Source organism: Python bivittatus, unplaced genomic scaffold (genome assembly GCF_059951505.1).
Source record: "Python bivittatus isolate LINGU-HERP-01145 unplaced genomic scaffold, Pbiv_v1 ctg000220_np1212, whole genome shotgun sequence".
In the NCBI taxonomy this organism is placed as follows: domain Eukaryota; kingdom Metazoa; phylum Chordata; class Lepidosauria; order Squamata; family Pythonidae; genus Python; species Python bivittatus.
The window spans coordinates 3,929,523-3,957,384 of record NW_028277048.1 but is presented as its reverse complement, the minus strand read 5'-3'; the positions used below and the strand labels follow the sequence as shown (position 1 = coordinate 3,957,384).

Here is a 27,862-nt window from a genome sequence, read left to right as displayed (position 1 = left end):
AGTGGGTTGTTTTCATGCCATCCTAAGCAGGTTGTATGGATGAAGGATCAGTAACGTGCAGGACGCAGGCTGCAATCTCCAGGTCTTCCAGGAAAAGAATAAATACAAGGAACTGAGCGTAAAAGATATCCATGTTTATTTCCAAAAATGGCAGTGTCTGTTAACTCTCTTTCCCATACATCCCTACATCTCATTCAGAAAAATGGCATCTTTCATACCCCATAACAGGCTATGCCAAACTCCTTCCCCACATCTACCACTCCCCATTTCCAGAGGACATTTGGGTGAAAGTAAAGCAGTGGCTTGTCCCTTTCCCCAAAAGGTGCAAATGCCAATCCCATGGTTTCAGCTAACAGTCACCAGAGCCAGTGGGTCACTTTAAGAAGCTCAGTGCCAGCTGGCAAGTACCCAAGGGCAGCATGAGCCTGGCCCTTTTCATTCCTTAAGGAAGAAGTGCATCTTGTCATTGATGTTCTTGCGCTCAGGGTTGAGGCGCTTAAGAATTTGTGCCAGTACATTGACTGTCTGTTCGCTGCTCAGTCCAGTCTTCTTGGTTTGGAACTTCTTTAGGAGGTCCTTAGTGGTCATGGGCTTGCGGGTGAGGTATCGGCGCACAGCATCTTCCGTCAGCTGTACATCACTGCAAAGAGGAAGCAGGTTAATGGACCAGTCCAGACACCAGCTATAGCCCTAATTCTGAGAAGAGACTCACATTTCCTTGTGTCACTCACCCTGGAAAGTCAATACCTTCTTGTCTTTCTTGTGTGAATAGCTATGTATGGCAATTGCAAGGTTTGAAAGTCTGTACATAGTTCCAAGTCAACTGAATCTGAGTTGTACACATCAGGAAGGTACCAGGTTAGGAAAAGCTATTCTAAACTTTATCAAACTCTTCATGTGGCTTTATGCTAAATTTTGCACAAAGAATCCAAATAGCCACTACTTACATATTACTGGTGCTTCATATATTTTTATGTCAATAATCCAGATTAAAGCAGTCTTTTGACAGCTGGGGCAAAGTACCCATGGCATGGTAAAGTAGATGGAGTCCAGCAGAACATGTGGCTTGCCTAGGTCAGTCACTGAGCTGGGATTCAAACAGAAGGATTTCTTCTTCCTTTTTTTAGGCTTGGTCCTAGAATGGTTTGTTTGGTTCGAGCAAAGTGCTATGTATAATCCCTATAATTTCTAAATCATGTTTAAAACAATGTATATTCTTAAATCCCCAAGTCATATCATAAGATTTAAAGATTTAATGTAAATGCCTAACTTACATTTAATGAAGTTTAGGTGTTCAAAGCTCTTTTTCACGTTTCATACACACTGATGGGATATTTTTATTTTATTGTTGCTCACACAGCCAGCCAGAGGTTTAGACTGGATTTGGCATTTTTAGCCACCTATCGAGTTGTTGTTGTTGTTACTACTACTATTATTTTGTTGTTATTATTCTTCCAACCCAGTCTACCACATAGTATCCTCACTTCCTATTTCTGCTCCCCAGTGGCTATTCATATACTTACCCACTGCTGGGCGTTGATTTGCCTGACTGTGGCTGTGGGGTAGATTTCCCAGACGCGGTGGCAGCCTGGGCTCCAGCATCGATTTTCAACCTCTTAGCTGCAGGGAGCTCACTGGACCCTGCCTGTCGCTTTCCTGTCCAAGGCAAACAAAGCCAGGTAAACTTCAGAGCTACAATTCAAAAGCACCTTCCTCTTCTACCCCCAAGGGCTCAATCTTGGTCCATTCTCTCCTGGCAAATGATTCCCAGCAAACTGGCCCACGCAAGAATGGATGTGAGAGAGCTGCTACCGAAGGAACAAACAACCTGGATTCTTCTGCTAGCTTTAATTCAGCCTCAAGATATGACTCCGTTCAGTGCCAGAGCTATTGAAAACTCATCCCCGTAGAAGAAAACTTCACAGCCAGAGACAAATTTGTTTTCCTACCCCAATATCTGAACCTTTGGAGAATTTGGATTTTTAATGCTTAGTTCGATTATCCATGCTATGAAAATTATTCGGAAGAAATGCTTTGGACCTCACGCAGGGGAAGCGCCTTTGTGCTATTCAGTTCAGTAAAGGAGCTTTTTCAGGCTTCCACACAAAGACAAAAAATGGCTGACAATGTTGCAAGAGTCATATTAATTTTAATAAGAGCACTCTTAAAATCTCTTCAGGCTTATGTGGAAGCCTGAACAAAGTCCAGACTACTTTCATAAGTAGCACAAAGGTGCCGTGTTCACAAGAACTCCTTCCAAATCATTTTCAAGGCATGCACGCAGATGATACAACAGTGGTGGGGCTCATCTCCAAAAGAGATGAGTCTGCCTACCGGGATGAGGTGGACCGGTTGCCTTCGTGGTGTGGAGACAATAATTTGGCTCTTAATATCAATAAGACCAAGGAGCTTATAGTGGACTATAGGAGGAATAGATTAGATGTCCAGCCCCTGGTTATCAATGGAGATCGAGTGGAGCGGGTGGCCAGTTTTAAGTTTCTGGGTGTTATTATAAAGGAGGACTTGACCTGGGGCGCTCATATTGCAGCCTTGGTTAAGAGGGCCCAGCAGAGATTATACTACCTGAGACTTCTCAGGAAACACCAACTGAATGAAAAACTGCTGGTGACCTTCTACCGTTGTACCACTGAGAGCATTTTAACCTACTGCACCTGTGTATGGTTTGCTAACTGCACAGTGGCAGATAGGAAAGCGCTCCAGAGGGTTACCACCACTGCCCAGAGGATCATTGGTTGCCCTCTCCCCTCTTTGGAAGAACTTTATAGTTCCCGCTGCCTTAAGAAGGCTCAAAATATTCTTAAGGATCCATCCCACCAGGGACATTCTTTTTTTGAACTATTACCATCTGGCAGATGGTACAGGATAATGAAAACAAGGACCAATAGGCTGAAGAATAGCTTCTATCTTAGAGCTGCAACTATACGGAATTCTATCGTATAGTGCAGTATTAATGCAGCATCAGGGGTTGTGCAATATGGAATGTGAAGGTTGTGTTATATGTGTTTTGTGTGTTATGTGTTTTATGTGTTTTATGGTTAAAGCTGCACTGGGGTGGCATTAATTTCGTTGTATAAGTTGTACAATGACAATAAAGATTTCCTCTTCTCTTCTCTTCTCTTCTCTTCTCTTCTCTTCTCTTCTCTTCTCTTCTCGTGCTAGGTTGAAGTAGACAGCCTGTGCATTTTCAAACTGTATCTCTGAAGGCAAGGCCTCAAAATACTTGCTTTGAAAAGAAATCCACCACCATGGCTTCCCAAAAATATGCTGAATTTAGAGTGCAGATACAGCAAAGAGACAGATAAGAAATTCCCACGTATGGCCTTACCTTGTTCCAGTTTGTTGGCTGCAGCCCGCAGCATGGATGAGGTGCTGCCGGCATCCGCCAAGGGCGTCCCTGGGCGGCTGTTCCCTTGGGAGCTGCTGGCTGAGCCCTTGCGCTCCTTCTTGGGAGGGGTCTTCTTTTTCTGGGAAGATGGCAGGAGCATGGGCTCAGTTATGCTCCACTGTTCTACCCAGAGGTTCCTTAGCCTGAGCCTCTTATGCTGTGCTAAAATGCCTCCTGAGTAGATGGAACATCAACAAGGATTGCTCTGTTAGGAGCAAAACAAAGTTGGTGCTGGAAGGAGCACTTCAGATAAGTAAGGAAGAAGCAGCAAAATAATCAGACTTGTGCCGTGGAATCTAGAGGCCCAATTCATGCTTGTCAAATACTCACTGCTTGGACAAATTTGGTCAAGGAAAGATTCTTGCCTATACATTTCTTTTTTAACCCCCAAAGCCAAAAATATACATAAACTGGCAGCCGGGCAAATGTTTCATAGAGGGTTACTTCTATCCATTAATTTGCAAGGCTGTCAAGGAAACCAGGCAAATGAGTGGATGTATATGGCTGAGTCAATAATTTGTAGGATTACCAACTATTCAGTGAAGATAGGGTATGTGCCCAGTTCTAGTGCAATCTAAATTATGCATAGCATGCAAATACAGTTGCCCATCCAGCTGAGCTGCAGGCAGATTACAGTGGTAGAAACAGAAAGAAACTTTTGGGCCTTCGTCATTGACAAAAGGTCTGTTCTAACTACAATTGCACTGGAAGTTTTCTGCGATTCACAAACCCAGTAAGAGAATCATAGAAGGGATGGGGTGGGTTCCTGGAGATGCCAGGGAAGAGTAGCTGGTCATTCTTCAGGAGCCAGGTTCTATGTTATCTACCCCCTTTTCCTTGGGCAAAAGAAGCTGCCTCTGGAATTACCGTCATGAAGAGAGCTGAAGACGCTTCACTGTCGATGTCACTATCTTCTGATGTCTCAGACTCGTCACTGCTGTCTGCAAAGCACAGTCAAGAAATCAGCGGCACCTCTCCTACCTTCAAGGCCACCAGCCACATTGACTTGAGGGGTGCCAAGCTGCTACTGGCTCATCAGGCCTGTCTCAAGAAACTTTCATAGCTGCTGCAAAGCTTCTTTGCTCCAAAATAAGGTATTTAACTTTTCCCCAAGGTGGCAAGATGAGAGAAACCATGCGGCTGCTTCAACCCCCCCTTGCAAGTGTTGCTGGGGATTTATTTCAGTGGCTATGTGCAGTAAAAGAGCTGAAATTCCACAGCAAGAAAAACAGTATTTGGCAGCTAATATAAAATTAGGCAATTTAAAAAACCGATTGCCATAATTTATTCTGCTATGCAAGCCACTGGGTAGGCCTCAAACTCAGTAGGTTATGCTCACACACTTCAGTATTTTCTCTGGAGTCAACAAAGTTACAGCCTGTTTTTTTTGTGGAAGCATAAGGCTTTTGGAAATTTGAATTGTATATTTCATACAGTGTTCTTGATTCCTGTCAAGTTACCCCTCATATAATCAGTTCTATTTTCACTTTCCCAAGCTTGATTTATACTTCCCTTTCCCAGCCTCCTATCACATCTAGCTTCAGGCTTCATCACCTTTCTTTTTCTTTTTGTCCTGTGGAGTGGGGACCTTCTTCTCCTCCTCTTCTTCTTCTTTCTCTTCTGCAGGCTTCTCCTCCTCACTCTCTTCACTGCTCTCGCTTGCTTCATCTATGCCTGAAAAATAACATGGCTTAGATCATAGAGGAATCAGACTTTTCTTGACTTGCCTCTGATCAACGGCTTTTCAGTGAACTTGCCTTAACAGCACAATGCCCCAGCTGGTTTCCTTTGCCCAGAATGAGGAACGCACTCTCCATTCACTAGTGTGTGTGGCCTCTTTTGACAATAAAGCAGCTCTCAATCACACCTCTGGCTAACATCCACTCTAAACATAAGCCTTATAGGTCAGTAGATCTGGCTAATCTAATGGGGATGCTGCTACTAGGAAAACATAATTTAATGCTTCGAAATGGAGATTTAGGGATTTTTAAAGAAAGGATCCTAGGCAGCTTCTATAAACTCCAATCCCCAAGGTCTTTTCCAGAAAAAACATGAATCATCAGCTAACATAATATGTGGAACAGACATCTATGCAGACTGCACAGTAACTGCACAGGACTAACAACTCAGATACAACAATGTACCCCACAGAATAATTATCAGGATAAAATGCCTTATATAGGTTTTTGGAAGGACAAGTGACCTTGTCATTAAATTTGCTTATTTGTATATCTGCTAATGCTCTGATTTAGCCATGTACCTTTTGGGATGTCTTCTTCTTTGGTCACCTTAGGCTTGCCGACCACTTCCTCTACTGAGCTGCTGTAAAATGACAGAAAGAAACCCCACCTCTGAGCGAAGCAACACACTCTAAATTGGCAGCAGGGAACACAATCCATTCCCACAAAGAGACCAAGAATTAGCAGCACACCCAGTATGGCGTCCTCCAGATAGATGGGGCTCCCAAGACAGCAAAAGCAGATGCTGGAGCAGCAGCAGCAGCAGCAGCAGCAGCAGCAGCAGCAGCTAAGCCACCTTAGGAGTAACCTTGCACCTGGACAGAAACTGTTTACCCCTCTTAGTGGCATGTACCTTGATCCATCAGACATGTAGTCCACTTCCTGGCCCTCAAAGTCTCCATCATCGCTATCTTCAAAGGCTTCGTCATCTGATCCTTTTTTCTTTTTCTTTTTCTTTGTTAGTGGTGCTTTCTTCTTGGATTTGGCAGGCTTTTCACCTATGGAAGGATGGCCCATATTATCCATTTACTTTCTTACGAGAAACATCTCATAGCCAAAATCTGTAGGCCATTTTGCCCAAGGGGAAAAGCATAGGAAACAAACTGCAAGCTAGTGTAGACACATGGCCAAAAATGGGTTTCAGAATGAAAAGAACTACAGAAGAGCACGGGACAAAGAGGACAGCTCATCTCAATTTTTATAGGGCATGAAGTTAAGCAGAAGGAAGTCCAAAAATACCAGATGCAACTCATGTACGTGGAATTCACTACTATTATAACTCAACAACTTTTGGAAGGACTATATTATTCCTTGTTGCACAATCCCAAGATGTCACAAAGTAGCAGTGACATGGTCATAAGAGTGACTGCACTTTAATAGCTGTACAGGTAGTCGTCACTTAACTACCACAATTGGGACCTGCAACTTCATTGCTAAGCAACGTGATTGTTAAGTGAAATATCATGTGACTGCTCTGGACTTATGTAAGTTCCACTGCAGTTGTTAAGCGAATCACCTGCAGTTGTTAAGTGAGACATCATATGACCACAACTTGCACCTTTACTGCTAACTTCTCCATTGACTTTGCTTTGTGAAACCAGCTGTGAAATGGCCATCATGTGACTGCAGGATGCTGCAGTGGTCATAAATGTGCATTGTTTGTGAAGCCCCAAATGGCGATCACATGACCATGGGGACGCTGCAACAATTGTAAGTTCAAAGGACTGGTTGTAAAGTTATTTTTTCAGTGCCACTGTAACTTTGGTTGCTAAACAGGGTAGTCATTAAGTGAGGACTACTCAGTCTGTATTCCCTTCCTCCCCCCAAATTATAGGTCCATCATAAAACCTTACAGAAGTGTGCGCATCTTCCCAGGTTTCCTGAATCTGGGGTAGGTGCAGAATGATTGCTTAATGGGGCTGAGGATAAGCCTATCTTTAAGCAAACCAGGTCTTCGTCCTCCCCCTGAATCCTAACAGCTGCTGTTGCAACTCTTCTAGTTTGGGCTCCTTCTCAGAATCTTTTGGCCATGTTGTCTATGAATTCTAGGAGATGATCCACTCATCTGGAGGGCACTAAACTGCAATAGAGGTTACTCTTTTCAATCCCAACCTCCCCCCCACATGCCATACCATCAGTGTCACTGAACTCGCTGTCATCTGAACTCATCTCTAGCTCATCTTCCAGGTCATGGATTTTTAGATCGCTGCCTTTCTTTTTGCCTTTCTTCTCCTTCTCCTCCTCTTCTTCCTCACCCTGGTCCTTCAGCCGCCGTTGCTGCATGATGCTGAAGTGGTTTAGGACTTTGTTTCTCCTGCAGATGAGGAGGAAGATCAGATGGCCTGTTAAAACCTACTTGGGAGATAAAAACTACTTGCAAAAGCTCTTGCAAAAAACTTGTTTGAAGCCTTAAGACTCCAGCTAGTTATATGACAGCCTGAGAGGGGGGTACTGGTTCAGTTTCTGGCTTTTTAAGAAGAAATAAACTTGTGGTACGGGATGAAAAATGAAACTGGCACCCTCAAACACCTCAATGTTATTCCATGCCACAGAAGCAAGATCTAGAGTAGCCTTTCTATTCCTGGTCTGTAATAACATATTTGTTTAAAAGTAGTCTTTCTCAATATGCTGCTCTTGAGATATACTGAAAATGCAAGTCCCAGCATTCCAAGCCAGTAAGGGTGATGGTCTAAAGGCTAGGCTTCAAAAAAACTGCATTGCAAAGAGCTGGCATTGCATAGCAGCTAAAAGCAAAAGCTCTGATTTAAATCTATATCTGCCATGATCACAGTACTTAACTTTAGGCAAGGTGTCTTGCTACAATTCCTTGCTACAAGAGGAAGTCCTATTTTATAGATTGGAATCAGGTTGAGCAAGGCTTTATTAGCCTTGCAGGCCTTTCTGGGGGTAGTTCTTGATGGGCATGGGCAGGAATATCATCTTCCAGCTCTCACCTTTCCCATTCCTCCTCAGCTTCCTCTGCAGTCAACGTGCGATGCTTGGCCATTGGTGTAAAATTATACCAGTTGTTGACTGGGAAGGCTTCAAAGGCACCATCTGGACATTGAGTGAAGATGTAATAGGATGTGTTTTCAGTCACACCACCCTTTTTCACTCCTTTGAACCTGAGTGAAAAAATCCACATGAGGTAACTTCAGGATTTAAAGCTGAAACAGTATGGGAAGGCCAGGAAGAGGGGCAGACAATCCTTTTGTATGCACAACTTCATACATTCTTCCATCTTCCCTGAGTAATCTATTCTGTTCCCTACTCACCCATCCAGAGTGTTCCTACTTAACCTTTTCCCCAGTAAGAAGGAACAGAAAAAAAAAAGCCCACATTCTAAGGCCAAGGCCAAGGCCAGCAACACCAACTACTCACTTGCGTCCAGACTTGCCATTGACTTTCAGGATCCAAGGTTGATCCTCAAGTTTGAATTCCTTTAAGATAATGCCATATTTCTTGCGCCTTGCCTCCTCACGCAGCTTGCGGTTGAACTCACTGCCTGCTCCGGATTCCGGCATCTCTTCTTCCTGATAGATCTTCTTATTGCTGAGATCGCGCTCCATCTTTGCCTGAGGAAGACCAGGAAATAAAGTGGCAAGGAAAGCACCATTCCCTCAAAGGAAATGGAAGGATAAAGGTGTTTCTCAGCACATTAATAGCCTTTTCCCATGATGTATGGATTTCCAAAAACTAGTTCCCTGAACCATATATGTACTTCAGAGAGTACCTTATTTCAATTCAGCTGCAATCACATAATTCTGAAAATGACAACTAATGTTTTACTGAAGGAACACATACATGCTACAAGAATCTCCACAGGTACGAAGGCCAAAGACCTGTGCTACTGAGATGTTTGTTGTAGCAAATCTAACAAATACGTTTTCTTCTGATGTTCCAATTTAGCTTCCAAATGCCCTTTTTTTTCACTCTCTCCTCCCTCCATCACAATTTGTAATCTTGATTACAGCAAAGATTCCTAAATGCACACATATAATAAATACATAATGCAGCAGCACCAGATTTTTTAATTATAGCCCTTCACAGGCCTTTGTCATTCTTCCACAGGAGACTTGCCAAACAAACTCATAAAATAATACATGCAAATAAATTTTTGTTTTGGTGACTGCTTGGATTAGTCCCTGCAGTTTGCTTGGCAAGATTTTCAGAAGTGGCTTGCCTTTACCAACTTCCTAGGGCTGAGAGAGAGTGACTGGCCTAAGGTCACCCAGCTGGCTTTGTGCCTAAGGCAGGACCAAAACTCTCAGTCTTCTGGTTTCTAGCCTGATGCCTTAACCTTTACACTGAATTGACTCTCAAGATCAAATAATAACAGATTGTCAAGTGTTAAAGCAGACTAGAATTAAATATATAAAGCCCTCAAATTGCCATTAAACATCATTAAAAAGGTCACAAGAAAGGAGAGCCATTACTGAAAAAGCCCCTTCTCCAGCACACAGAGTCTGATCTTTTCAACCAGCAAAGTTTCTGAGGCTGATGGTGGAAGCATGGATGAGGTAACAGAGGCAAAGACAGGTAATCAAGTAATCCTATCCAAAACTTTAACGCTTGATTTGCATGCAAGAAGGAACCTCTTACTGCTTGATGTGTAAAATCTTTACCCACTGAGTACAGGGCCCTACCTGGTGCCAGGTGGCAAAGTTGACCTTGTCAGCAGCATTGAAGGCCATAATATTGTATTTCTTGGAGGTGCTTCTGTGGAAACAGGAGGGGAAATGAATCAAAGCAGGGCTCTGCATCTCTGCTGAGAAAAATGGAAATGTTTCACTGCAAGGCCCTTCCAGATACTGAAGAGGAAAGGACAGTGGTAATATTAATAGAGAAGGAATGTGTGTGTATGTTTGGGCACACATGCATGTATAGTACAGGGGCTACTCTGGGCCTGATGACTACAAACAAATTGCTTGAGATATTTTTCCCATTCTGCAATGGACCAAAGGTTGTCTGTAAATGGCCTTTGGGGAGGTGTTGCATAGGTTTTGGGTTATCAACAAAGTGTATATTGTGTAGTGATTCAGAATAAGCTATAAAATTCATCATATAAATCTTCACTGAAACTTCACACTGAATTCTAGCTTTTACAAATCCTGGGGGGGAGAAGACACTTTACCAAATAAAGCATGGTACAAAGGAAGTATGCATTCTCCCTCTGATTTAATATCAGATCTTATGGTGCAGTGTATTAGATTAGGACCAGTGGCACCCAAATTCAACTCCTTCATTCAGCCGCATAAGCTCTCTTGATGACTTTGGGCCAATCATGATCTCTTAGCCCAGCCCACCTTACAAAGTTGTTGTGGGGACAGAATTATAGAAGGAAGTGCTACATAAGTTGCTCTGACCTCTTGGAAGAAAGAAACTAAAAGAATCTAATAGCAGATCTTTTAGTTTAGACACAGAGCACAGAACTGATGGGTTTCATCACACAGGATGTAGGGGTGACTAATGGGCCAAGACTTCAATTAATAAATAATAAGACTACCAAGGGCTATGATTTTGATGGTTATATATTATCTCTGATACTGGAGACAGAGGGTCTCTGAATGCCAATTGCTAAGAAACATCTATGGGAAGGCACTTGCTGTAGCATTTGTATCCTGCTTGTGGGCTTCCCAAAGGCATTCAGTTGATCATATGGGGCAAATGTGGACTAATAGGTCTTTGGTCTTACCCAGCACAGCACTTCTTAGCAGCCCGCTTGTAACAAATAAAGGCTGCTGGATCTGGCAGACCAAGGGCATTCACCACATGTAAGACACCTATCTATGTTCTGCCCCCCTAAAAAAATGCTTTGGGCAGAGGTCTGCCTGGTGGTCTTTGTACTTAGTAAATCATGGTTAATCTCCCAGAAGCTAAGTAGGGCTGGCCCTGATTATTACTTGAGAATTATAGAACTGTTGGCTAAAGGGGGAAGTCAAAGCACAATCCAGAAGCCAGCGGCAAACCACGTCTGTAACACTGCCAAGGGGACCGCATGGCCTTAGTTGCCTTTGCATCAGCCATGACCTCAGTTCCCCTTGCAGGAGCTGGCCGACTGGCCCTTCCTGTTTTATTTGCAGGAGAGACCTGCTACACCCCATTTCCACTTTACAGAATCCACTGGGCAGCCACAGCTGGAGTGATTTCGGTTTGTGCCTGCCCGACACCAGAAAGGGGAGCTATGTGAAGTAAATAACTTTCCTTCGAGCCATGGTTCCAGACTATGATTAAGGCTTAGCACTTGTACTGTAACCGTGAGCCTGGAGGGGGTTTAGCGTGTCAAACAAATGCATCCCAGGACATCCCATACTGAGGGAGAGCCTTGTCCAGTCGTATGATCAGCTGACCACTGAGGACATATGGCTCTTGCACTCCATGTATTGAAACTAGAGATTTTTCAGCACTGTATTGCAGGGCAAAGGGTAAAAGACCATCAAAGGCTCTGGGTACTAAATGTGTTACAGAATAATGTGACAGGCTGACTGCAAAGCCATAACAGAAAGCCTTTCAGAACAAACACTGTGGCTTGTGAATGCTGAGCCTCTGAGACTGCAGCATACAGGTCACAGCCACTAGCCAAAATGCCAGTCAGAGGAATCCTGTCTGTACACCTATAGGCCTCTCACTGCCATGAGTGAGTTTGAAAGCCATCTCTTTTGACAGGCAAGAACCTTTCTCAGAAGCTGTTATATGATGGAGGCTTTCCAGTTTGTTTAGCAGCTCCACATCCCAGAATCCTCTTCTGTCATGACATTTCATTCCCCCCCCCCCCCCGCTCCCACACCATTTCAGAACCAGAGCTGCAGGCAGTGCTCTTGGTTCAAGGTCCTGGCTCTCAAGGCTGCAGATTTGCTTAATTAATTGATTGGTGGGGCCAATACATTTACACTTGGAATGGCAAGAGTAGCAAACAACTCTTCTATTACTTGCAGCCTCGTTTAATGCTAAGTTGTACCTGCCTGGATTACAACAAAATATTAAAATTATAAAAAAAAGTTAAAAGAATGGAAATGAAATTAGATGCTGAGAGAAAAAAAAAGTGTACTTACTTGGGAACCCGGACCACATACTCAGTCACTCCCTGGTTGCTGGTCCCCTAGAAAAGAGAAAACAAAGAAACAACATAAGTACAAAGAGGAAGCAGATAAAGTGGCTGGCCAAGCTACCTTAATGCATGTCAAAGAGTGGGGCTGACACATGGGCATTAAAGGCAGAGAGTTTAGCATTGTGAGTATAAACTTATTTAACTAACATATTCTGTCCTGTAGAAAGTAAGCAACATCTTCACTGCATGGAAGCCACAGGCCCTGATGACAAAAATAATATAAAATGTCCAAGGATTAAGGCAAAGTATGTTCTCATCCCAATGGCAAGCCCACCCCCTTATCAATGATTAAGACTGACCTGACTGTAGGTTTTGACAATCTCAAAAATGCATGGGAGGAGAAACGGAGCTGAGCCAAGGAAGGTCTCTGCCCCTCCCCATAGACAATAGGTTTGGATTCATCATGAAATAGTATGTAAAAAGATGAAGCTTGGCATCAAATCAAGGGTCAAAAAAGAAAGGGAGTAATATATACAGCTGTTGAGCTACCTGCCAGGAGATAGATGAGCTAGGTGGGCAAAAAAATTGTTCAGTTTCCCTGAATTGATGCCCTCCAGACGCTTTGGGCAATGATCCCCATCATTTCTCCATAATATGGCCAAGGGCTGAGGATCATCAGCATTGCAGTAAAACATCTGAGGACAATTGGCTGGGGAAGGCTAAACCAGATGAAGTTGCAAGTGGAATTTTGGACAAGTGGCATTCTAATTATGAGTCAGCTATGTGGCTTTACTGTATTCAGAGTTATAACATCCCCCACCCCCCACCCCAGAAAGGGCTTCTCAGAGGTAATGTAGGAAGGAATCAAGATAACCCTAGCATCAAATGCAATTCAGCCAACTCCATATCTGATTGTTGCAAATGAGAACTCACCAAAGAAGTCATTTCTCGATAGCTGAACTGGTGTTCAACCAAGCTTCTGCAACAGCAGGCTCTATAGAAGAAAGAGGATGGCACAGTCAGTTCCATGGAAGCCTGGAAACAAAGTTAGCTGGAGTATCAGAGAAAAGTTTAAAATGCCAGGCGAGCAAAGAGGAGCAAGGGCATGCTTTAGCTGGGACTGCCTCTGTTTGAGAGCCCCTTTAAACAGAGGCTGAGTGCTTTCACACTGAGAAAAGCTCTGAAAAAGCATCAAAAAAGCACAGCGCTTCTAATTTTTTCCTTTATTTTAGGTAACATATCGCAGACGGGCAATGTGCAAAAAGATTCTTGCACTGAAAGGTACCATCTCTGCTTTTTTTTTTTTTTTTTTAATAAGGAACGTACTTCGTAGAAAGCAAATGACTATTTTAAACACGAATCCAATCCAGCTCAGGGACAATCCTAACTCCTTCCTCTCCGTTCTGGCTAAGATCTTCTTTCCTGAGAGGAGCTGAGAACTATGATGCCAAAACCTAACTGGCAACTAGAAGAAGGTGAGCAAGAGGAGCTGGGGAGACCTCCGAGCGCGGACGCCTAAGCCCCTGCTAAGCGGGCTCGATTCGGGAGAGGGAGCGGCTAGAGACAGAAAGCGGGCGCTGGAAGGCCGTCGGAATCCACTCCGGAGGGGAAAAGAGATCCAGGAGCCAGAACGTCTTGATCGACTGGCAAGTTGATGACAGCCGCGGACCGGACCGGCCGGGTCCTTCTCCCCGGCGACTCCCCCGCCCCCCTTCTCCGCGGTTCGCTCGCTCTCACCTAAACAGCGTCAGCCCCGCTCCAGTTCCCTAAACTCGCATGCGCAAACCCTAGCGGCGGCTAAAAAGGAAGTAGATGCTGTGGTTGTTAATAAACTTCCGGCGTCGCGGTTAGCGCGAGTCTCCAGGTGGGGAACGCAGTAGGCGCGCTGAGAGCTACTGTATTCTTGTTGTGTCGTTGGTCTGCGGAGACTCAGCGCTAAAGCGGCTGTCAGCGAGGCCAGCCAAGGGAGGGTCCGGCAAGACTTCCGAGCGCGGAAATGCCAGGGGGCCGGTAGCCTTAGGGCGGGGGGAGAGAACGCCGCCTCTCCCGCCCTCTGCAGAGGAAACGAGCCGGGTAATGCGCGTCGGTCCCTGCAAAGGCGGGGTCGCCCCGCTTGCGGAAGGGCGCTGGGGTTCGCCGTAAGGCTCAGGTTTCCCCAGGTGAAGCCCGAGCCTGTTGCGTGGAGCGCTGGGACTCGATGCTGTAGTCGGCGCTGCGGTTCCCAGCCTGATTTGGGGGCAGACGCTGCGTTGTTGTCGTGTGTTTGGTTTAAGCCAGAAGGGCAGAACATTCACCCCGTTGACTTTCCTGGACTTTCCTTGGTGCTCTCTGAGCTTGGCGGTTTGCTTGCAGACGTTTCATTATCCGACTAGGTAACATCATCAGTGCATCTGCAACGCTGAGCTATACATTCAACCCTGAGATATATATTATTTTCTGTTGTTTCCTGCACCCCTCAGTCATACTCCAGCTTTCTGGATACTCGGCCAGGACAGAGCAGAGAAAATGGTTCTGGCCCAGCTGGGAAGTAGTGCCCAGAAAGACTTCAGCCTGCAAAGCGCTTCCTGAGAACTGGCGGCTCAGGAAAGGCCAGCTCCAATTAAAGAAAAGGTGGGAAATGGCAGAGCCTTCTCTCTGGAAGGGGCCTTGGTCGGGAATGCCTACACGTTCCCAGGCAGGAGCCGGAGGTGCTGCGCAAAAGGAGCCTTGCCTGGAAGCCCTTTGCCTCCTCCGATTCTGGGCTGGTTAAATTGCAAGGAAGAGCCTCCAGATCCACTCTACTTTAAACGCACGGGCACTGCCGTCTCAGTCTTAACCCACATCCCTTGATTTACCAAGGTGAGTTTGCTGCAAGATGCCCCCTAGGAAATGATCGAATTTTGCTTGAATGTTCTTGGGGTGTGATGGAATCACTATCAATGAAGTTCGGTGTGAAAGTGTAAACATAAGGGCCGGAGTCAAATAAATGCCGGGTGAGTCTTCACAGCCTCCTAAAAAAACGTTTATGTCAGATTGATATTAAGCATCCTCCCCAGGAATGCAGTCTGAGTTTAAGGGGCTTTTTGGGAAGATGCCTTCAAATCAGCGTTGACTCCTAGCGGCTGCCTGGACTAGTCCCTGCAGTTTCCAGTGGTGTGCCCTTTCCTTCCTCCTAGGACTGAGAGCGAGTGGCTCAAGGTCACCCAGCTTGGCTTTGTACTGAAAGCAGCACTAGAACTTACGATCTCTCGGCTTCTAGCCTGGTGTAAGAGTAAGGCTCTTACTCTTAAGTAAACAGATACATACAACTTGGTGGAGGGAACTCAATCCTTCCTTCCAACACGGTGTTTGTTTTAGCGTGATGCTTTCTTTGTAACGTATTCTGGCTAACAAAGCCTAATCGGGGTTTTATGCAACGGTTTTCAAATTAACAACACAACTATGTACCGTTCGCTGTAGAGAACGAGAACCCGCAGGTCTGCCCCTTCCACGTAAACGCTCCTCCTGCTTTCTACGTGCTTCCACTCTGCTCTCGTTCCGTGAAGGCTTCTAGCCTGAACCTGAAGTGGCAGCTGCGTGGCTTAGAACTTCCCGAGTTAAAAGGAAAATCTCTTTGGCGGCTGTCGCAGTATGAGCGGAAGCGCCGGTTCCTCTCGGCGGAAGTTGCGGGGCGGGCCTTGTGAGCTGCCTGAGTTAGCGTGTTCCGGTCGCCTTATTTGGCAAGCCGGGGAGGAGCGGTATGGGGAAGAAGGAAATAATTTATTGTTTTTAAAATATGGCGTTGTGACTTCGTGTCATGCTTTGCCTTAGGAGCCCATGCTACACTGAGTGATCAAGATAGCAGCGGGAGAGTAACTCCCTTTCATAGAAGAATGGAAGTGAATAGACCCCACTGAGTCTAATCCCCCACTCGGTGATCCAAACTGAAACAAGTTTTTCTAGTTTAGGGTTTATCCTGTCAGAGGAAGGCATGGAATATACGTTTTAATCCATGTTTAGAGTTTACCCAACTCTTTCTTTGCACAACCACCATATTAAACTAAGCCAGGCTAGGGGAGAGCTGATCGAATCGGTTGATCAGTTTTGTAGCTAGTAGACATTTGAACTCGGGGCTCACTTTTTAACTATTACACCATGCTGGCTTCTAGATGTATTTCCCAACCAGTTACAGATACATACAAAGCAGTTCAGATACATAATGAACTGCTTTGTATATATCTAACTGGTTGGGAGAGTCACCCAGATAATTTTTGTCACAACGGGTGAAAGCCTGTTTCTTAACTCAATATGTTGTTTTTATAGGAATATAAAATACGGACACCAAGTTACACAGTCAATACATACTACTGGCAGGATATTAATATAAACAAAACCAATTTTACGAGGATGAAATATATTTCATATTCAGAGAAACCTGGGGAAAAATTTGCTCAGATTGCTTAAGTCTTCTTAGCCCCTCTACTGAAAAATAACTAATGCAGATGTTGACAAAAACCATGCCAGTAACCCACTGCTGCACATCAGAGGTAGATTTGTCCTCAACATTATTTTGACTACATACCCTTGCACAAAGTGTTCATATTTATTGATGCCTTGATAAGTTCTAAATGCTGGAGATAAAGCTAAGAACAGCATATACAACTTTGACAAGCACCCTTCTCTTTAAAGTCATGTTGACAATTCCATGAATTTCTGACCAGAATATGTCAATAACAGGAAAAGCCTGAATCATATGAACTAGTGTTCTGAATTGCTTCTCTAAAGCAAAGGGACCATAACATGCTAATTAAACATGCTCTAGACTGTTCAGTAAAACAAAATGTTATTGCTCTATTATATTTTAAAATCAAAATAAATTTCAGTTTTAAAATACCCCTCGTTGGTTTGCAAGGACAGGACATTCATGCTTATTATTTCATAGGTCACAAAAGTATTTAAAATCAATGTTTTCCCTTCTTTCAATCACTGGTAAAGGGAATTTACTCCTTCGGAACCTTAATAGTTCTAAAATATTCAATAAATACAAAGTGTCAGGGCCAACAGATGAATTTCCAAGTAGCAAATGCTTAGGTTGAATCAATGGCCAAGAAGCATTCTGAGGTAAACCAAACTTCGTTTTGAGGTTCAGAAATTGAACAGAGCTTAGCTGACTCAATGATGAAAAGCCCATTTGCTTGGAAAAGGGATGCATTAGCTAATCAAAGATTTCCCATAAATGCAAATCTTCTGTGAGTGTTACACTCTATAGGCTTTCTAAGAAGTGGTCTAGTGTATATTTTGCTCTGAGGACTCCAGTTCGCCTAGTTTACTTCTCTCATATAATTGAGTGTGTGGCTCCCTGGTTAAAACCACATCGCCAACTACTGGGCCAAAATTTCTGCACACAGTTCAAAGTAGTGTTATGACCTTAAAACAGCTTAAGACCAGTCTGTTTGAAAAACCACATTCTGCCGTATTAGCCTAGATTTTAAAATTCTCAGGAGACCCCTTCTCTCTGTCCTGATGTTGTGGGCACGTCAGCAGTAACACCAGGCCCTTTTCTCCTCTCCTGCTTAGTTCTAGAACTCCTTGCCAAGGGTGGTGCATCTAGATCTGTCTTCATTGACTTCTGCTAGCAGTGATTTGGTTTTATTAATTTTACAGGGAAAGCATCCACTATGAAGGGTTTCCTGTGTAGCTCTGAACAAGAATGGGAGTTACTCACTGTGTGTATCTACCAAGAAAAAGGTTTCATACTGACGGACTGCTGATGACCAGTAGGAATTGCTTGTCTTCTTTGAGACCGTTTTGTTCCAGAGTAATTTGTGCATGTTCAGGTAATCCAAATTTTCAGTATATCTATTTGATTACGTGAACTGGTTCTCATAGAAGAACCGGTGCAGGAAGGAAGGATAGAAATCAAAGCAGTCTGAAGAAAGAGGAACTAAACCCTGCAGGTACAAGGCAGCTGAAGGAGGCCAAGGATTTTGTTGCTCCTGCAGGATATCAATCCATTATTCGCCCCTCAGTAAGTGGGGTTTCGAAAGAGTAGCAAGCATCTCAGTCTACCTTGGCATCCTTTGCTTCTTGAAAGAGAATTAAGCTGAGGAGAGAGGCGCTTCTTTGTGAACACAGTTTAGACTAGTTGGACATTTTCTTCAGTACCAGATTGAACTATTAGTCCTGCCATGAAGAAATAGTTTCTCAGTTTTGAGTCTCTAAATCCTTCCATTCTCTGTTGATACTAGTAAGAACACAACTGCTGACTTACCACAAAAGTAATTTGCCCCTTCCAGCTTTGCTTGCTCCAGGTTAGATAAGCCGTGACATCAGATGTCTGTGACATCAGAAAGGGAACCCAGGGGAGTCACATGTCAGCTAAAATGGCCAAATTAGTTTTGTATATCAGTTTGAAGTCTGCAGGACCAGTGCCTGGAGATCCCTGGGATGAGCCTTCAGAATGGGGATTTGCCAGGGCAGTCTTCCAAAATCCACCAAGCCCTTGAAGAGTGAACTAAAAGGTACTCATTCTTCCTGTTCTGCCTATGCTGTAATATTTCAGTTTGGTCTAGTGGTTAAGGCACCAGGCTAGAAACCAGGAGACTATGAGTTCCAGTTCTGCCTTAGGCATGAAAGCCTGCTGGATGACTTTGGGCCAGTCACTCTCTGTCAGCCCAACTCACCTCACAGGGTGGTTGTGGTGGGGAAAGTAGGAGGAAGAAGGGGTATTAAGTATTGTACGTTCACCGCCTTGAGTTATTTGTAAAAATAATAAAGGTGGGATAAATAATTAAAAAAACCTTTCCCCAACACCCAATCCATGAGGAATTTCTGTAAGCTTCAGCAGAATAAATATGCAAGTTCTGGTTCATCCAATAGGGTTTGATGAAGAGCTTTCCAGGGAATCATGCACTATATGGGTGAAGCTGATCTGTGTCCCATTTTGCTTTTCTTAAGGGGACTTCTGTCTGTCACTTGATGCCTGCTGCCTCTCTGGCATTGGTTCTTTAGCAGACTTCACATTTACACGCTCTTGTTCACAAACCAAAGTAATTGTCCTTGTGTAGTTTCTGTTTCAAAAGAAAATAGTATGGTGGAGTGTGGAGTGTGCCCCTGAATACTTAGGGAGAGAACTGGATTTGGATTTCTCCAGTCAAAGGCCTCCAGATTTGTTAGACAAGAATTCTCATCATTTCCAGCCATTATCATAATGGCTGACTTGAAATAGCTCTGTTCCATCTACCTAATGGCAGGTGAACAAAGACCTACTTAATCAGGCAGAGAAAAGAAGATAAAAGCCTGTAAACTAACAGCAGCCAGTTGCTGCCTTCACGGAAGCTTTTAGGTCAGCTTTATGATCAACTTCTTGGAACTAACCAAAATGACACAAAAGAGTTTGCAGACATTCAGACTTTTTAGAATTCTTCATCACGGCAGGAGGTTACTGAAATGCAGGGTAGAGGAAGAAGCAAAAGAGTCCTAAAATTAGACCAAATATTCCAGCCTTGAGGTTTGGAGTTGAAAGTTAAGTCTTGACATAAGGCTGGTAGACTGAACATATTTTTAGTGGTTAGTGACAGATTTCACTTAGCATTCAGGTAAAAGATTGATGCTTCTTGCTCAGGGCCATTAGAAAAAGTGGCTCATGAATAAAGTCATCAATTTGTGATGGAACACATGGCTTGCACACCCAGTATCTGCACCTAAACTCAAAACCTTGAAGAGTTGCTGTTGTGGGAATATAAATTACTGGATATGAGGGACTGACACATTACCCCACTACAAGGTAGCTTTATGCGCTCAGGTCCACTGAGAAAGTGTAGCTATCCCCACCTGCTAAAGAGAAGAACAAAGATTTGTAACACAAGATGGATATCATCATCATAGCTTTCTTTGCATGCTCCTGTTGTAGCTGCCTGACCACCAGTTCATTCTGCCAGGATGAGAAATGCTGGTTTAGGTCAAGACCTATAAACATGAACTAGGTAATAGAATAGTGAGCTGGGCTGAAAATTGATCTCGTCCTTCAAGATCAGACTAAAATGTTTTGGCTGGTACTGGAGGGAAAAATCCACATTGAATTCCTCCTTAGCAGTTAACTTGAGGCACAATGTAGAAAGTTCTGAACAAATCAATTGAAATTCAGCCATATGCTGTTATCTGGGTCCTTTTCAAGTACAGTGGAGCTTGTGGAAAAAGGTATTCCAGTGGATTGTTCACTCTGGACTTGCTCTGTCTACACTTGATTGTATTCAAAATCTGTAAGACCCTCTTTGCTTCTTGGTAAGCTGTTAGAGGTCCCACCTTGCAAAGTGCAATTGTTGCTTAATAGAAACTGCCTGAGAAATGCATCCTTTCATATGACTGTCTCTCTTTTGCTGCAGAAAAGTTGAAAGACTCTATCATCATCTTTATGATAGGAGGTCCTGGCTGTGGTAAGGGGGTGCAGAGTATCCGGCTATCTAGCAGATATGATTTTTACCATGTGGCTATTGGAGATCTGCTGCGGGAAGAAGCCAGCAGGAGTACTAGCAAGGGCAAGGTCATTAGGGACATCCTGCTGAAAGGGGCTCTGGTGCCCTCGGTAAGGCCCTATATCTATTCTGTGCAGAATCCATTTCCATTAAGAACATTTTAAAAACCTGGACAAGATGTAGGCTATGCTTTCTTCCTACTGAAAGGAATACAAATTAGTCATTACTAAATTAAGGGCTATTGATTCAGACCACTCTGTATGTTACATTTTAAATAATTAAGCTCAATACCTTCAAAGGAAGAAAAGGATTTGTGTAGAATAACAACAACAACAACAACATTTAACAACATCAAACAACATCTGCTCATCCCAGGTCCTTGGGAGGAACTCAAGAGGTAGATAAAAATGCCAAATCCAGTCTAAAGATCTGGCTGACTATATGATCAACAATAATAATACAAAATCACCATCGGTCAATTGCAAAAGGCAGCTTTACTTGGAACAGCTTATATCCTGCAAAGGTTTAACACCATCTTTAACACCATCAAACAACATCTGCCTATCCCAGGTCCTTGGGAAGGACTTGATAGGTGGATAAAAATGCCAAATCTGGTCTAAACATCTGGCTGACTGCGCGACAGCCATAATAATAATAAATGGTTGGTCGCACAGTCAGCCGGATGTTTAGACTGGATTTGGCATCTTTATCCACTCAAGTCCTTCCCAAGGACTTGGGATAGGCAATAACAACTCACAGCATGATTAAGCAATATATTTGAACTAATATTCAGTTCATCCCTTTCATTCTCATCCTGAAGATGGAGATGCGCGTTTGATGTGTGTTCAGAAAATCTATCCACGTGTGACAATTTTACCATCAGTTAATATGCTTATGCCACTGAGGTTTTGTTTCCATTCAAGCATAGTTGAGATTATTTAGAACTGATTCCCATCCAACACAGTGCTAGATATGCCAGCTTTTGAGTTAGATATAACCTCTCTGCAGTTCAGAAGCCTGCATATGCTGTGGCAGAATTGTGTTAGTGAAGGATGGCTGATTATCATTTTATAGTTAGTGTTTTTTGAGATCAGTTCAGCAATAGTTGTCAATAATAAATTTCTTTTTGACAGCTCTCTCTGCAATCAGTTAAGATAGCAGATGGATTTCCCTCAGAGGCTTTTTACATTATTAAATGGAAGCATTTCATATGCCAGCCTTAAATAAAGGCCATGACTGGGATTGAGGCAGTGATGTCACACAGTGAGAACTGAGTTATAATGGGGGAGGGGTTTTTAAAGCTTTTTTTTTTTAGCTGTGGAATACCAGAGATGGCCTACATGCATTTTTGTTTGGTTTTCTTTAAAATTGGCAGGGAATCATGTTCTGTGATTTGAGAGCTTTCTACCAGATTTAAGGGGTACAAATTCCGGAGGCTACAAAAAAGGGGCTGTGAGCCCAACCCTGCCCATTCTTGCTGTGATAATCACCAAGCTTTAAGATATAAGACATGACCCAACCATGATGATGTATTTGAGATCTCATTGACTTCAGTCAAAAATCAAGTCAGATGTTAAGAAAAGTGACTTGACTAGACAGTTCCATCTACCCCAGCTGTTCAGAAAGACAGCAGGCAAATGGAACCTCTGGAATTAGAAACATGTGGCTGAGTATGAAGCCATTGTGGAACAATACTGGAAATAGTTTTCATACCCAGCTTGTGGATTTCCTGGAAGGATTTGGCTGGCTACAATGGGAGCATTGCTGAAAACAAGTTTGCAAGCTTTCAAATTTTCCATTGAAATTGGGGTAATTTTGCAAAAAGCCTAACTAGAGATTTAAAAGCCAGCTCTAGTTTTTTGGGGAGGGTATCATGCATGTGGGCACCCTGTAGGATGACAGTGACCTAGTTCTGCAATTCTTTATCACCACTTTCTGATTCTGATTGCCTGGAACTCTACTGGGAGGGGAGTGATACGGATATTGCACTTTTCAGGGGAGCCCCAATATTCAGAGGCAATGATATTTTTCAGATTGTTTTCTTTTTAATCCTCCCTTTTGGTGATTTTCAAAGTCTGAGAAAGCTGCACTGTACCATTTTGAATAAAAAGGCTTTTTTTTTCCTGATCCGCTGCCATAAAACTTTGGATACCAAGAGATAGTTGGTTACACAGACCTCTTAAGCAAGTTATCTATCTGGCAGAATGCTTTTTAAATCTCTATTCATTTGCTAAAATGGATTTCATAGACTGCTTCCTTCTTCTGCATTCCTGCCAAGAAGATTCCAAACTGTGTTCCATATGCTGAAAAGAAGACAGAGCAGTGTAATTGGCAAAATTAGGGTCTGAGACTCAGGACACTTGTCTCTCTAGGGCTACATCTTGGACCTGCTGACTGATAAGATGCTAAAAGCTGAAAACTCCAAAGGATTCTTCATTGAAGGCTTCCCCCGAGAAATCAATCAAGCCAGGCTGTTTGAAGAAGTCGTAAGTATAGTCTGGGAGGGGGGATGTGAAAAGATGGCTTAGTTTACAGCAGAGCTGGGCAACCTGTAGCCTTTCCAATGTTGGGACTTCAGTCCACATCATTCCTCACTGATACTCATGTTCGTAGGCTTAGGAACTGACATCTTGCCATACCTGGCCTCAAGGGATGGGAGTTCTCCATAGGATATCATGAATTGGAGCAGGATTCACTGGATAAATGGGAACATGGAAGCAAATATTTGCTGGTAGTATATTGGTTGGCTGAACACAGGATGATTCTGTTTTAGCTCTAGGAAAGAACCCGAAATGGCTTAGTTTTGACCAAAAAAATCCATGTTAGATATTAATGAAAAGCAAGGATGTTAAGAGATGCAGATCCTGCTGCAGAAGTTGTAGAAGACTAGAGTAAGAAATGTGGTTCTGTTCAGTTCAATTAATTCTCACACTGCTCTCCCCCACTAATGGACATTTTCATATTGCCATTTCTAGGTCAGAAAGAAAACCTCAAATTTTTTAACTGTGAGGTACAAACCTTCTGAAAATGTTGTCACTGAGGTTAATCTTTTGATTTGCTCACAAACATCTGGCTATTTAATATAATTTATCAGTTAATCGGCAACAGATTAAGCCAAGTATGAGGTAAAGGCTGATGATAGATTATCTTATTTGCAAGTGGGACTTTGCAGGTTGTTAAGAAGACTTAGCTCCTATTGTCAGGATAATTCTCTAATCATTAATAAATCAAAATAAAAAATAATGGTATTTGGAAAAGGTCAGCAGAGACATAGATGGCGATTAGATGATGAAGTAATAGAGCAAGTGAAAGCCTTTCCTTACCTTGGGGTAATTTTTTCTGAGACTCGATCTTGGGTTTGCCATAATCAAAGGAGCTCACTTAGAGCAAGGGCACGTATGAATCCACTACTTAAATTAAAAACTCATAGCTATCCAGGGTCCTTGGCCCCGATAATTAAAGTATATAAAGCTAAGGTTATTCTTATGCTTTTATACGCAGCAGAAGTTGGGCTTAGATTCTACAACAATAATAGAACAAACACTATCACAGAATCTGAGAAGCATCCTGGGTCTAGATAAAAGGACTTCAGCTGCCGCAATTAGAGCTGAACTGTGAATTTACACAATCTATTCACAAACTAAAATTAGACCGTATAATTATTGGTGTAAAATTAATGAATGGAATCTGTTAGACTTCCAAGATTGTGTTTATTAGAACAGATAAAATCCCAACAACAGACCTCTTGGATCACACAACTGATAAATTATATAAGGAATTGTGATCTCCCAGTCTCTGATGCTCCTGGAGATCAAGCTAAAAAGAACGCTGTACAAAGAATTTTGAATATTGAAGTGCAAAAAGATATAGCCACCCTTAATAAGGTTGGCAGTTTGAAATGGCTAAGCCATTATAAACACACATTTCAAACTGATAATTATTTAAAAATACAAATGCCAAAACAACCCAAGCTAGATTTGATCAACTTGATACTATGGTCAGATATGAGATTTAACAGGATCCCTTATAATGAATGCATTTGTATATGTGGAACACCCGAAATTGAGGATATAGCACACGTACTATTTGACTGTAACTTGTATAAGACGGTGAGAGACTTGCATCTTGGTCCATATGTTAAATGAATGACCCACTGGGATTCACATATTAGAACATATTTTATGTGTGGTCAAAACCCAAAAATAACATATAACACAGATTTTTTTCTTAAGCAAATCAATGTGCTTGAGATCTACATATGTGGGGTCGACTGGAGTGAACTGCTGGGGTGATATGGAAACATGATTTGTATTTTCACTTATATGTATACCTACTTATACTTATTTACTCTATTTTTATTCACATTTTATTTTATCTGTTATATTAATTTTGTAAAGAGTTTTATTAATATTTAATGTTTAACTTTTATTTTGATAAGGCCTTAGGGCTAATCAATAAACTTTGAATTGAATTGAATTGAATTGAATATGAGGTAAATGCATTTATCCCTGCCCTGAAGCCAGCCCTGCTCAGGCATACTGTTAAATATTGTATTTAATACTTGTATTTTATATTTGTATGATTTATGTTTTTATTGATTTAAATTGTTTTGTTGTGAACCGCCCAGAGTCCCTCCTTATGGGAGAGTTGGGCAGTGATATAAATTTGATAAATAAATAAATAAATACTGCCCCATTCTGCACTTTCAAACATGTATTTGAAAGGTTTCTCAGTACCAGCCAGCCTCTTGCCAACAAGTTTTGAGTCAGCTTTTGCCTCTAAAACTTCAAATCAGGCAAACTGTCCCCCTTTTCTATATTCTTTTGCCACAGATATTCATAGCACCTTCCTCCTGAAATGGAACTACGGATTGATATTCTAAGCATTGACTTCTGACCATAGTCTCCTCCATTCCCATCTAAAAAAAGATTTCAGGTCAAGCATTGAACTGACCACCCTGTACCATTCACATTACAGGTGGGACGTTTGCCCAACATTGTTATAATGTTTGACTGCTCTACAGAGATTATGATCCAGCGGCTGATGATCAGAAGCCAACTGGGCCAAAGTGTGGATGACAATGAGAGAATTATCCGGCAGCGGCTTGAGACTCACTATACACTGTGTGAGCCTGTCCTCACCTACTACCTGCAGAAGAGCATTCTCCGAAATGTAGGTCTCTATCCTTGGCCCTTTCCCCCTGATTCCAGGCAAGGCAGGCCTAGCTGCTGGGATAGGATAACTCTGCTCAGTTTGGTTCTTTTAGCAACACTTTCTGACAAAGATGCTCTCTCTTGGCCATTAAGAGAGCCACATGTGAAGCTGGGCCCACCCAAAGAATAGCAATGAGAGAGGAAAAAAGGAGTATGTGACATAGTTAAAATACAAAAATTAGAAAGCATACTAAGAAATGTGTAAAAGGTTGCTATTACATAGATTTGCAATTTACTCATATACTTGCATCATGGTGCACAAATTTGTACTTGGTTTGGGAAAAGCTGCACAAAACTATTCCCCACCCCCCACCCCCCCACATAGCACATCAGAAAACAGAATAAACATTGCTTAGGGGAAAATTAAATTTGCTGCCCTGGGTATATTGTATTAGAATAGTGTCTAGTTTTACTATTCTTAATAAGTATATATAGCGTATTAGAAATATGTGGCGGTATTGCAGATTTTAACTTGTATTTTGGCTCCCTATCTACCAGTGGGCGTTTCAGAAGAATCCTAAATGTTCAATTACATTTTCTTTAAGCATATTGCTTTTGATCCAGTAAAGGAAAAGCTCAATATAGAATTATTAAAATTATGAAAAAGGTAATTATTTTTCCCTTAGAATAGCTAAAATCTTTCTAGTTAACAGTTGCTGTGTCTTGAGAGCATAGCATTCCACATGAACATATCCCAATAATAGTTAATTTCATTATTTCTTAAAGCAAAATTATCACAGTGCATTCTAACCAGCTTTTACAAGTTCATTATGTTTTTATTCCTCTCAAGGTTGCCCAACAGAATTGACTGGAAATAGCTTCAGGATAAATAGAGAAAGCGCATAAGCCATTTCTTCATTGAAATCACATTTAGCATTGTAAATTAACTGTCATAAGGCAGGCTAATTTATGTGGTTTTTTTAAAGTTTGGCCATAACATCTTGGGGTAATCTCCATGTTCAGAAGAACATATTTCTCAGTATCCTGTAATGGTGAGGTTGCCTTAATGGATTATTTCCATATTTTTCAGCAGCATTTGAATAAACAGCAGTAGTCTATTCAAGCAGAGCTTTTTATTTAGGGCTGTTTGGACATCCCCAAATCTGTAACTCTGAGCTAAGATAACCCTCAGTCTAAATTTAGGTATTATTAAAAGAAAAAGAGCTTAGATCAGTCTAGATGAGTTATCTAAGAGCCCCATCACTGTTTTTGTATTTGCAGATCCTTGGGGAGGAACCCCCAGAAGTAGTCTTTGCCAAGTGCTGCAGTGTTGTTGATGATGTGATAAAAACAGCTATCTCAACCGTATAGCTATTTAGTTCCACAGAAAAATAAAAGATTTTAAGCTCTGGTCCATTATTATGCCCTCCTCAGAACTCTTTAAAAAAAAAAAATCAATTCTGGTTCACAACTGCATCTACCTCACTTGATAATTTGCAGCACAGTGAGTGAACAGAGTCCTTTTCAAAACTCCACTGTAATGATGATGTATTCAAACACCTATGTTAATCTACCTCCATCCTGCAGTCCCCAAGAAAAGCTATGACTGCAAATGCTTCTCGGTGAGCAAAATTCACTGCTGGCTAAAATATAACAGCTAATCAAGTTCACAAGCACAGAAAAAAGGGAAACTACGCAGCATATACGGAAGATGTGATCTATACTAGTAGTTCTAGTTTATTCCCTTAACTAGTACTGGGATTTTCTTTCTGGAATTCCTCAGTCAAGCATACATTCCCACTTGTTTAGTTTATCTCTAGAATCAGTGATTTGTATTTTCGAAGAGTGTCATCTCTCCAAGTGATTCTTCTGAGGTAGCAGAATTCCAGGATAAGACATTCTGGAAATTACTAAGCGGCCATAAAGATTTTCAGCTGGTGTTGACACATATTAGGAACATAAATAGATATAGTTGGGCACTTTCCCAGCACAACACTTTTGAATACCAATATACACTTTTCAAAGATCTGAGGTCACAAATGAGTATCAGCAGGAGATGCAGTAACATTTTAAAAACAGAACTG

At 42.4% G+C, this 27,862-nt stretch overlaps 3 protein-coding genes across 16 annotated transcripts in view; 2 read left to right on the top strand and 1 right to left on the bottom strand.

The window, feature by feature from the left end:
- Window positions 1–3,348, top strand: part of ALKBH7 (alkB homolog 7, RNA demethylase) — a 32,066-nt gene extending 28,718 nt beyond the window's left edge. For 2 of the 5 annotated variants that reach the window (XR_015795604.1, XR_015795603.1), the window contains one exon: window positions 3,181–3,348. The gene's annotated coding sequence lies outside the window, so the exon portion shown is untranslated. Of the gene's footprint in view, window positions 1–1,504; window positions 1,644–1,729; window positions 3,129–3,180 lie in introns of those variants that run through there. The other 3 variants (XR_003084227.2, XR_015795601.1, XR_015795602.1) reach the window with 2 other exon arrangements.
- GTF2F1 (general transcription factor IIF subunit 1) lies at window positions 114–15,668 on the bottom strand. 5 transcript variants are annotated; one of them, XM_025163882.2, is made up of 14 exons: window positions 15,620–15,668; window positions 13,127–13,187; window positions 12,198–12,244; window positions 9,792–9,864; window positions 8,527–8,720; window positions 8,100–8,270; window positions 7,278–7,459; window positions 5,999–6,143; window positions 5,667–5,728; window positions 4,961–5,080; window positions 4,274–4,347; window positions 3,347–3,485; window positions 1,524–1,656; window positions 114–640 (listed from the first exon to the last, which is right to left on the bottom strand). In XM_025163882.2, the coding sequence occupies exons 2-14, from the start codon at window positions 13,136–13,138 to the stop codon at window positions 436–438; spliced, it is 1,557 nt and encodes a 518-aa protein (XP_025019650.1). In that variant the 5' UTR covers window positions 13,139–13,187; window positions 15,620–15,668; the 3' UTR covers window positions 114–435. The 5 variants fall into 5 exon arrangements, with proteins under 5 accessions (XP_025019650.1, XP_007423944.1, XP_007423945.1 ...); XM_007423882.3 differs by lacking the exon at window positions 15,620–15,668 and adding an exon at window positions 13,931–14,055; XM_007423883.4 differs by lacking the exon at window positions 15,620–15,668 and adding an exon at window positions 13,520–13,915.
- Window positions 13,981–27,197, top strand: LOC103066589 (adenylate kinase isoenzyme 1). Of its 6 annotated transcripts, XM_007423884.4 has the most exons (6): window positions 14,058–15,031; window positions 17,816–17,988; window positions 20,536–20,735; window positions 22,998–23,111; window positions 25,603–25,797; window positions 27,060–27,197. In XM_007423884.4, exons 2-6 carry the CDS (start codon window positions 17,862–17,864, stop codon window positions 27,147–27,149), a joined length of 726 nt encoding a protein of 241 aa, XP_007423946.1. In that variant the 5' UTR covers window positions 14,058–15,031; window positions 17,816–17,861; the 3' UTR covers window positions 27,150–27,197. The 6 variants fall into 6 exon arrangements, with proteins under 6 accessions (XP_025019652.1, XP_025019653.1, XP_025019651.1 ...); XM_025163884.2 differs by lacking the exons at window positions 14,058–15,031; window positions 27,060–27,197 and adding an exon at window positions 13,981–14,057 and having other exon boundaries at window positions 25,603–27,002; XM_025163885.2 differs by lacking the exon at window positions 27,060–27,197 and having other exon boundaries at window positions 14,050–14,266; window positions 25,603–27,002.
- Window positions 27,198–27,862: the final 665 nt, after the last annotated feature.

What these genes read in the sequence shown, in the direction of transcription:
- GTF2F1 (XM_088137676.1), bottom strand. Translation starts at nt 13,222, where the DNA reads ATGGAACTGACTGTGCCATCCTCTTTCTTCTATAGAGCCTGCTGTTGC. An exon ending in GCTGAGGAGGAATGGGAAAG is followed by an intron (nt 7,460 to 8,099) that starts GTGAGAGCTGGA and finishes CCTCATCTGCAG; the next exon opens with GAGAAACAAAGTCCTAAACC. An exon ending in AAATCAACGCCCAGCAGTGG is followed by an intron (nt 641 to 1,523) that starts GTAAGTATATGA and finishes TCCTCTTTGCAG; the next exon opens with TGATGTACAGCTGACGGAAG.
- LOC103066589 (XM_025163884.2), top strand. Translation starts at nt 17,862, where the DNA reads ATGGGAGTTACTCACTGTGTGTATCTACCAAGAAAAAGGTTTCATACT. An exon ending in AGTAATTTGTGCATGTTCAG is followed by an intron (nt 17,989 to 20,535) that starts GTAATCCAAATT and finishes CTTTTGCTGCAG; the next exon opens with AAAAGTTGAAAGACTCTATC. An exon ending in AAGGGGCTCTGGTGCCCTCG is followed by an intron (nt 20,736 to 22,997) that starts GTAAGGCCCTAT and finishes TTGTCTCTCTAG; the next exon opens with GGCTACATCTTGGACCTGCT.